Source organism: Bolinopsis microptera, chromosome 6 (assembly GCF_026151205.1).
Source record: "Bolinopsis microptera isolate Bmic1 chromosome 6, MBARI_Bmic_1.0, whole genome shotgun sequence".
Classification (NCBI taxonomy): Eukaryota; Metazoa; Ctenophora; class Tentaculata; order Lobata; family Bolinopsidae; genus Bolinopsis; species Bolinopsis microptera.
This window is the reverse complement of record NC_087077.1, coordinates 18,195,891-18,205,907: the sequence shown is the minus strand read 5'-3', so window position 1 is coordinate 18,205,907 and position 10,017 is coordinate 18,195,891. Positions and strand designations below refer to the sequence as shown.

The 10,017-nt window shown below is 36.9% G+C and overlaps 1 protein-coding gene across 1 annotated transcript; it reads right to left on the bottom strand.

Annotated features, from left to right (window-relative positions):
• Positions 1-367: 367 nt before the first annotated feature.
• LOC134817468 (serine beta-lactamase-like protein LACTB, mitochondrial) lies at positions 368-1,958 on the bottom strand. Its single transcript, XM_063826607.1, has 3 exons — positions 1,391-1,958; positions 600-875; positions 368-456 (listed from the first exon to the last, which is right to left on the bottom strand). The coding sequence occupies exons 1-3, from the start codon at positions 1,956-1,958 to the stop codon at positions 368-370; spliced, it is 933 nt and encodes a 310-aa protein (XP_063682677.1).
• Between the last annotated feature and the right edge of the window lie 8,059 nt (positions 1,959-10,017).

The following is a 10,017-nucleotide window of genomic DNA, read 5'->3' as shown; positions in this document are numbered from 1 at the left end:
CTCTTACGGTTCCTAAATCCAACTTCCATTATAGAGTCTGAAGTACACTAATGTTGCATTCTAAATCGTTAAATATGTACACAACACACTATCACAATCTAACTTTTCATTAATAATCGAAAACATAACATGGTTAGTATGGAAACTATATGTAATAATAATTATACATTTTAAAAGTTTAATAACACCATTATTAAACCTAATACACAGTTTTTAATCCAGAGCTCGAGCTAATGAGATGTAATGGTAACATGAAGACGATTGTACAATGTACATCTTAGGAGCCACTACAAAGAAGCTATGCTCACCAAGCTTAGAATTGAAAGATGGGACAATACGTTTCAATAAGTGACCATGATGTACATATCTAAACATGTCTTGAAGATACGTTGGCGGTTGGAGCCAATCCTAGCAAGAACTTTTTGAAAGCAACCCTTTTTTCATACTTTGTATTTTCTGAAATCTTAGTTAAATTAAAATTAACAAGTTGAGAAATACGGATATAGTACCCACTGCTGTCTACTACACACATGTAATATAATGATCACTAAGACCATAGTAACACTAAACAACACTATATAATTGCTCACAACAGTCACCTCCATCCTCAATTTGCTCTTCAAATGAAGCCGCTATCTCATGAGCAAGTCTAATCACATCTCTCTCAAGTGAGTTACTGAACATGACCACAGTGATCCCCCTAGGTTTACCACCAGACATATGTTTACCCAGAGGTAACACTAACACAACTGCTCCGCCATTGTGGGACAGTTTGAAGTACTGAGCAGTTTTACCGTGTGATTCTTGCTCATGGAACACTCTCATTCCGTAGCCATAGTGCAACTTTAACTCAGCTTGAGTCTCAAATTCAGTTACTGGATTGAACTTTATCATTGATTGGAGATACTCCTGATTTACATAGTTATCGGATGACTCAGATTGGTAGAGGTACAGAGGAAAACAAATTTTAGGAAAACAAATTTAAATTTTGGTATTTATTAATAACAATCAAAACATATCATATCATAAAAATAAAGCCGCGCGTTGGTTGACTGCCTCAGTAAGGTGAATAATTTAAGCTTGAAGGTGCCCTGCGCATTTACAGAACCTTATGCGGCGATCACATATTCATGAAGGCCTGTGAGCGCCAAATTTAATTTAAAGTTTCTAGAAATCATACATCACTACGAGTTACTCATGCTTTTGGATTATAAGAGTGCGGATTGTCAGGTATTTCATTCATTCATACTTAATCGGTTTAAAGCTGTATATTTAGAACTCACTATTGTTTAAACTACGAAAACAGAACGTAGATAATGGACAATATACCGACGACAATACCAAGGACCCGAGTGCCGCATTGACTTTTCCGGATCCAGAAGAATGTCACCCAGATTAGCAATGTCCTGCGCAGTGCTGACTATTCCTCCGCCAGCCCATCTACAGGAGTCATCAACATAAGGGCAGTTTTTGAGCTTCCCATTATCGCCCTTACAGTAGTATTGACACCGATTCAAGATTATTTCTTCAAAGGAATCAAGACGTGTGTGGGGTAATCCTAGTTTAGATGTAAAGTCAGACAACAGTTGCTCAAACGATTTGCCTGAAGATTTTTCTAGGATATTACTCAGTAAACTGTAGCCAAATGTAGTATAATTGTACTCCGAACCAGGTTTAAACAATAATTTATCATTGATGAACATTTGGAGACCATCTTTAACGGTGGGATAATTCCTACTAGAGAATACCTCGTGTGACCCTTCGTCTGTTACACCAGCAGTGTGACTCAGTAATTGCTTGAAAGTCATACAATCTACTTCTTGATCTCCCATTGCCAGTTGAATTTCATTTGATTTTAAAAATTCAACTAAATTCTCGTTGAGATCTACATTACCTTTTTGAGCAAGATTTACAGTCATCAAAGCAGTGATGAGCTTACTGATGCTGGCTATTCTCATGGATGTTTTACAGGTGAATGGGGTACAATTCTCAACGTCCTGGTATGCAAGCTTCAGCCATCTTTTGCATTATCTTGTCCCTTGTGTCCTCAATGACATCATTGAAATTAACAAATTGGTGCTGTGTATCCTCACGATGCAGATGGTGGGATTGAGTTTTTCCAGCAAAAAAACTTCCAGCAACAATGAAAGGACTTAGCCATTTCCTTGTTAGTAACCAGCTCATTTCACAGATCATATGTAGTTTTGTAGATCATGTTACAAATCAGTTTTTTGGGGATTTTTATAAGTTATCCTTATGCTATTAGATGTGCCGTAACAATACAAAATATATTTTATTGTCAAATTTATACTATCAGAATTCAGAAGTTCAATTCTGATTCCAACAAAAAGCAGCATGCAAAAAGCATTTATTAGGAGGGTTGAATTTCTTTGGGGAAAAAATGAATCTCCCCAGTATTTAGCCATCTAGATAGATTAGAAACTGATAAAGACTAAAGTTAAACAGTCTCACGTGATATCATTTAGCTATCAATCAACCTTGGATCACAATTTTGAAATCCTTAATTTGACAACGCTGGCAGAGCGGCGAATACGTGGGGACCTTATTGAAGCTTTTAAGGTTATTAATGCAAATGGTTTGACTGATTATGGTTCAGACTTGTTCAGACCAAGCAGATCAGGTCCTAATCTGGTTTCATCCAATAGATGTAGTAAGAGTGTGACAAAGGTCAAGAATCTTCAGTGTTCTTTTCTTCCAGAGCGGGTTGTTCCTTATTGGAACAAACTCCCTTCGGAGGCCGAGGTGAAGAACTGCTTGACAGTTTTGAGTTTTAAAATTGGATGGAAAGTTTTTAAAAGAATATGATTTCTAAATGTATTGTAAATGACTTTCATTTTTGGAATGTTTCGAATGAAGTTTTAATAAGAATTGAAGGTACCAGTTATATCAGTAATAAGGAAAAACGCAATGATTATCTATGGTTTCGTCCTTATGTAGGAAAGAAACGTTTTATAAATCTTTACTCTACTGGGAAGTATGAATAAATTAAATTATTTAATGTTGTTTTCATTCACGATTAATATTTGATAATTATTACTTTTAAATTTGATAGAGAAATAGTTAGTTTTCCATGTAGTGCGATGATACTTTGTAGACATTAGTGATGATTTTATGTCATAATTTTTACTTTACTTTACTTTACTTTGGGGCAATTCCACGGTAAGGTTCCACTTGGTGAAAATGAAAAATGTTAAGATAGGCACCTAATTTTGGTTAAAATATGTTCATTAGACTCTTAACCTTACAGGTCAACAAAAGTTTTTTGTTTCATATTGCATTAACTTTTGATTTTTCTCATTCAAAGGAACACTACTCGGAAATGAAAAAAATCATTCAAATTTTCAAAGGGCCATAGTTTGGGTATGCAGGAATATTTCTCTATGAAATTCCATACACTTAAGCAAAGGCATAAGAATGAGAGCCATGCAAAGTTTCAAAACCGTTACTCAAATAATTTTTCTAAAAAATTTCCACAAAGATGGTGTCGCGTCCGTCACAAAATTAAGCAAAAAAGTTTTTTCAGAGCCACATAGTGCTATTTATATTCAAAAAACCACTGTAACCTATCTCTTCTGAATCGAAGGTAAGGGAGTACCGTAGAAATTATCAGGCTTGTATCTTTTAAGAAAAAATTTTTGGAAGGGGGGTCCCAACTTGTCGCGTCCGTCACATTTTTCTGAAAATGCTCCAAAAAATCTTTTGACAGACTTTAAATGCATTTTTGTTAAAGCTGAGACCGTTCTTAACAAAACAATGTTGTCAAATCGAAAATTGGACAGAAAATGACTGAGTTATGTATAATTTTGTATATGCCCATATATGGGCGTACGCCGTACGGCTCACTTTTAGCCATTTTTATCCATATTTCCATTATTTTGACTAAAACCAAGACAAATTGAAGTCAAATAAGGTTTAACTATGTTGACTAGACTATCAAATAACATCATATGCAATTCAATAATTAAATTTACTGAGTTTTGCCATTTTATTTGCCTTAACCTTTTTCAGGGGTAAAAGGCACAAAAAATGGACTTTACCCTATTTTCGCATATTTTTGAAGTAAAAATTCAATATCTTCCACATTTTAAACACTAAAGTAATGAAACTTTTGGGAGATGGTCTCAACAGTGTGATGTGTTGAACAGAGATGAATGTTTTACCAGAGTTATAAATTTGTTCAAGTAGAGAAATAATTGCTGCCCCTAGATTGATACCCTCGCGTATGCCCAAAATGGACGATTTTGGCTATTGCAGACCTCGTGGAAGTACTAGCGGCCTAAAAATTGGCATAAACATAGAATGAAGGTCACTGAACAAAATAAAAGTGTCAAATAGAAGATTTGGAGAAATTGAAAAAAAACGTGTGTCCGTCACAGTCACGTCCGTCACAATTTGAAAATGGCGCCACGCAAACAAAAACTGAGCAATCTCCAAAAAAATGGTATCTCAGAAATCCCTAAACCTTTTTCAATCACTGCATGTCCAAATTAGAGATAATAGATAACGTTTTGAGATAGATTTGGGTACCTTCTGAGTAGACACCCAAAAAAAGTGTCATATTTAAGTCGCGTCCGTCACAGGGGTGCTATCTCAGAAAGTAATAATGGTAGGGGTCTGAAATTTTCACACAACCTATAGAAAGGTTAAATGTGGACTAATAAATAGTTTAAGCTGATAAAGAAGCAACATCCTGAGCACAACATTCGTTTGAACTTTTAAAAATGGCATAATCGTGGTGTCCGTCACGGTGGAATTGCCCTTTGATATCTCAGGGAAATGATACCACCTTAAGGATCTTGGACCCCAAAATCCACCACTTTTCTGTATTTTTAGAGGTACCAATGTGGCAAGAAACTAAATCCTTCTCAGCTCTTAGCGGCCCAGTATAAAGGTATATGGTGATAGGTGATAGGCAATATGAAATTACACATCTTACTTTAACTTTATCCCGTCACCCATGGACTTATTAATTAACGGCTGGTGGTGGTGTCATCGTTCGTCGTACTCAGAGCGTTTCGCGGCTGCGAATGCCGGCCCATCGAGGAAAATCTTTTTACTTTGTATTATAAAGTATGATTAGTCGGATATAGTACTGAGTTCAAACAGTCCCCGAAACGAAAAAGCAAACATTTGATTTTTGTTTCGGCGACTGAATCGTTGATGGGCCGGCAAATATTTGTTGTCTTGTTTGTTTTGAAACCCCACGGTGGAGGTTGGCGTGTGCCGCAATTTATTAATCAATGGTTATTACTTAAATGAAATTATAGAAGTCACACTAAAATATAATAATGTAAAATAAAATATATTAAAATAATTAATAAATGCCCTACTAAAAGTACTATATAACTAACGGTCTGCAAAACTGGTTGAAGTCGCAATTTGTAAACATGCTAATTACTATTTAATAATAATAGATAAAAAGTTTTGCGCGGCAGATGTAAATTCGGCATTGCATAATGGCAGTGAAATTAAAATGATATGTTGTTGATAAAAGATCATGGTCATTTGTCGCGAGTGATCTTTCTTTACGCGTTGTCGCTTACTAACTCGGTGTTGTAGTCTATCTGCGAGCGCCCTTCTCTTTGAGACTTTCTTAGCCCAGGTATACTATAAAGTAAGAAATTTGGCCAATTTTCATCGTCTCCTGAGCTTTGCAGCTTGAGGAGTTCGCGCTTAGCTGAATTTTTAAAGATTTCAATTGAAAAGGTAGAACTTGGAATAGTTATATCCTTACTTTGTTTTGTAATAGAGAGCATGGGTCCTTTGAAGAAAAGAGTATTTCTAAATGTTGGGCCGTTGTAAGTTGTGAACCAAGAAAGGTTATGTTCGTATGTGGAATTATAGGTGGGAATATCGTGAGGGAAAAGTTCTTTGATGGATTTAGGGAGAAGGCTTGGCATGTTCCTTACTTTGTGTAGTAGAATAAGAGCGTTTTTTACAATGACGCTATGGACTGTTAGGATATTATGTTTATTGCTCTGATATATGCAATGAAATCACGATGGTTGTTATCAATCTATCTGAAAACGTATATAATTTGTAATGCAATACATTATAGAATAAATGCAATTAGAAATATCAATAACAGTTCCTATCTTACTAGAAAGATTAACTGAAAACTATACTAGGAAAAGCTAAGCACAGTTACAAAGTGTAACACTCTACTCACCACAGTAGAGTTCAGGGTGATCTTGCTAAAGGGGAAAGATTGGTTAGAACAATCTCCACCCTATCTAAGTCTAAAATATAAAAGTTAAAACCCCAGAGGTATGGAACTACTAACTGTGATAGATAAATCAATTCAAAAGTCTAAAACAACAACAACATCGATTCAAAAGTATAAAAGGCTTGTTAAAAAAAACAACTTAGAAGGATAAGCTAAATATTGAATAAATTAATAATTTAACAATGTCCATTAAACTGTTATAAAATTTTGTTCATTACAATGTTAAAAGGCATTCTGAAGTATGGTGAGTTCTCAAGTCTCAAGAGCCTACTCCGTTGGGTCCAGGTCAGTTTGTAGTAAACTGCAAACCTTTAATATCTGTAGCCTAATTTCTCAATCCTCAGTCCTCACAAAGGATGCTTTCATCCTTAATCCTATACTTCTCTCTAAACAGACTGCCCAGACAAAAATATAGAGAAACACTCAAGATAGGTAGAACTTAACACATTCAGAAATACCAGTCTAGTTGTAGTATGTGCTTGGCACTGTTCTCAGGACAAAAACTTCTTCAGACATCATCTCGGCAAACTTGATACTCTCTTCATTTCCATTGGGTTCAGCTATGGGAGGAGGTTCAGGAGGGTCTTTCTCAAGTAGCCAGTCTACTTTGTCTAAATTGACCCCGGAAAAACTTCCGTCTTCTGAAATGACATTCCAGTAGTTCTTGTTCATGCTGTTGACAGTGTATCCTCTAGACTTAAGCTGAACTTTGTGCCATGTATCCGAATCAGGTTCTTGGAATACCACTGTGTCTCCTTCAATTACTGCAGTTATCAAGCCTTCATTTTTCTTCATAGGTTTCCTTGCCTTTGGAGGTTTCTTTGTTTGTTCCACTTCTTCAGTAGTTCTCTCAATAGTTGTTTCTGGAGTGTCTTTAACTTCAACTATTGTAGGCTCTGCAGTTCCACCAGGTAGGTTGTTTGTTGTTTCCTGTGGTTCTTCTTGATCTGTCGTTCTAGTAATGGTTTGGATCTCAGGTTTTACTTGAGCACTTATCTCTTCAGGATCAAGATTTGGAATGTTGAAGTCTCTTAGAGTAGAATTATGATCAGAGTTTGTTTCTTGAGCTCTGGCTTGAGATCTCTCTTTACTATTCATCTGCTTATCTGCTTCTTGTTTTGGAACCATCACGTTTTCTTCCTGGATTGGGATCGCATAGTGACCTGATTTAGTCAACTCTAGCTTGTAATCTTCTCCACGGATGGTAATGGTGTCTGTCTCGAAATTAAGTTGTACTCCCATGCACTTCATTGACTTCAAAGATAATAGAAGAGGTATGTCACTGTTAACGATGTGTACTTCAAGCCGAATTTTGTGGGTACAAATTGTGACTGGGATGATCACTTTCTTAGAAGATTCTAGGGTTCCTACTCCAAATCTAAAGATGATTTCTGCTGGGAATTCTTTAACAGTGCTTCTTGTCTCGTCATCTAGAGAATCTAGAAAGCATGAATACCAGTTTTCCCCGGCTACTGTTCTACTTGCTCCTGAGTCTAACAAAGCTTTATTGACAGTTTCTCCGGCTAGAAAAGCAGCTTCTTCTTCTTGACGGACGTTCCATTGGAAGAATATGGGTTTCACTGTAGGCATAGGTTCTTCATAGTATTCTTGGTTGTATCCGTAAAACTCTTCATTGTTGGGAATCATGTCTGACAGATAATAAGGAATCTGCTGGTTGTAATAGGCTGGGTTGGGCGGTCCTTGTCTGTAGCCTGAGTGTTGGTTATTAGGCATGGTGTGTTGCTGGTAAGGCGGCCTTTGGAAGTTCATCGGCTGTCTGAAAGGAGCTCTAAGAGGGCAGTCTCTGATCCAGTGTCCTGGAGAGTAGCACCCGTAGCAAACCTGTCTGTTGTCATTCCTCTGACCAAAAGGTCTCTGTTTTCCTCTAACATTGTTTCCAGTTCTGTTCCTATTGAACATTATTTGCTCTTCTGGGAGAGTATTTGAGTCTGTTGTCTCTTTTTTACCAGCTTCTGTTGGAAGTTTTCTATTGTCTAAAGCTAGATAGCATGGCTCTGCTTTCACTTTAATAGGAAGACTGTCAGATTCTTCTACTTTGGATTTATTGAGTTGGGAATCAGCCAATCTCATGAGTGATTTCTTCATATCTTCCATTGTCATAGCTGTGCAGGTGGCTCTAGCTAACTTCTCATCTGCATTGGACAGATTGGCAGCTTTTAGTAATTTATAGGCCAGCACTAGTTCAGGAAGTGTCACTCCTTCTGTCTTCAGTTCTCGTTCTAGACTCTCGAAAATCAGGATAAACTCAGTCATTCTCTGTTCTGAGTTTCTTTTTAAATTTTCAAATCTTTCATATTTTCCAAGAGTATCATCACTCTCTAGGTAAATCTCATCTAACTGGGCTATAAGTAGCTCAACACCGACTTTAGTCTCAGGTGGCTCAGCATCAGCCTTCTTGGTCTTAAGAAGTTCTTCATCTATGGTTAGAGCGATGTCTAATGCTTTGTCTTTGAGAAACATGATCAGTATCATTGCTTTGTGTTCCTCTGACACCGTTGATACAGTTGCCCATATCTTAGCAAGCTGGCGGTACCGTTTATAACCAGTCCCATCAAATGATGGTGTGTCCTTTGACATCCTCACAGTAGTTGACGTAGTTGTAGTTGATGTAGTTTGAGTTTTAGTTGACGTCGTTGTAGTTTGAGCTTGCGCTTGCTGCTACCACTGTTTATTGCTCTGATATATGCAATGAAATCACGATGGTTGTTATCAATCTATCTGAAAACGTATATAATTTGTAATGCAATACATTATAGAATAAATGCAATTAGAAATATCAATAACAGTTCCTATCTTACTAGAAAGATTAACTGAAAACTATACTAGGAAAAGCTAAGCACAGTTACAAAGTGTAACACTCTACTCACCACAGTAGAGTTCAGGGTGATCTTGCTAAAGGGGAAAGATTGGTTAGAACATATTATGCAATCTAAACGCACTTTTTGTGTGCTCCGGGGGATTGCCGTCTTTATATCTATAATTTACATATCCTGACATAACAGCTCTAATTCCCTGCTTTTGCTTGGTGAACAGAGATTCAATGTGACATTTTGAGGCAAATCCCCACACTACAGAACAGAAATTTAGATGGGATTGGATAAGGCTTTGGAAAATGTTTAGGCGGGCTTTGATAGGTAGAAGGTGCTTTAGCTTATACATAACTCCGAGGTAGCGACCCATCTTTATTCTAACTGCCGTAATGTGTTTTTGCCAAGTGAGCTTTTCGTCTAGGATCACTCCTAAAAATCTTGCTTCAGTCTTACGTTCGATTACAGTATTGTCAATGGACAAATTAAAGCCGCTGAAGTCGATTCTTTTTCTAGTGAAAATCATGTAACACGTCTTTTTTACATTTAAAGATAGCCCATTAGCACCTACCCAATCTACAAGACGTGAAATTAGCTGATTAGCTTTTAATTGTATTTCTTTTAGGGTGGTTCCACTAATTAATATGTTTGCGTCGTCGGCATAAAGGATGAACTTTGCAAAATCACTAATTCCAGGTAGGTCGTTTATATAAATTACAAATAAGAGAGGTCCTAACATGCTACCCTGAGGTACGCCGTAAACTATGGGCATGCTAGAAGAGCAAGTTCCGTTTAAAGTTACGTATTGAGATCGATTACAAAGGTAAGATCTAAACCATTCGTGCGCGACTCCCCTGATCCCACAATGGTCAAGCTTCTTAAGTAAGGTCTCATGATCAAGATGATGTCCAGAATGCTGTGAAGTCAAAAAACGAGTAGCGA

Excerpts from the sequence above, each read along its gene's own strand:
- LOC134817468 (XM_063826607.1), bottom strand. The coding sequence starts at position 1,958 with ATGAGAATAGCCAGCATCAGTAAGCTCATCACTGCTTTGATGACTGTA. Across the intron at positions 876-1,390 it reads GCAGGACATTGCTAATCTGG|TAACTGAATTTGAGACTCAA; the intron begins GTGACATTCTTC and ends AGTTCAATCCAG. Across the intron at positions 457-599 it reads AGAGCAAATTGAGGATGGAG|AAAATACAAAGTATGAAAAA; the intron begins GTGACTGTTGTG and ends CTAAGATTTCAG.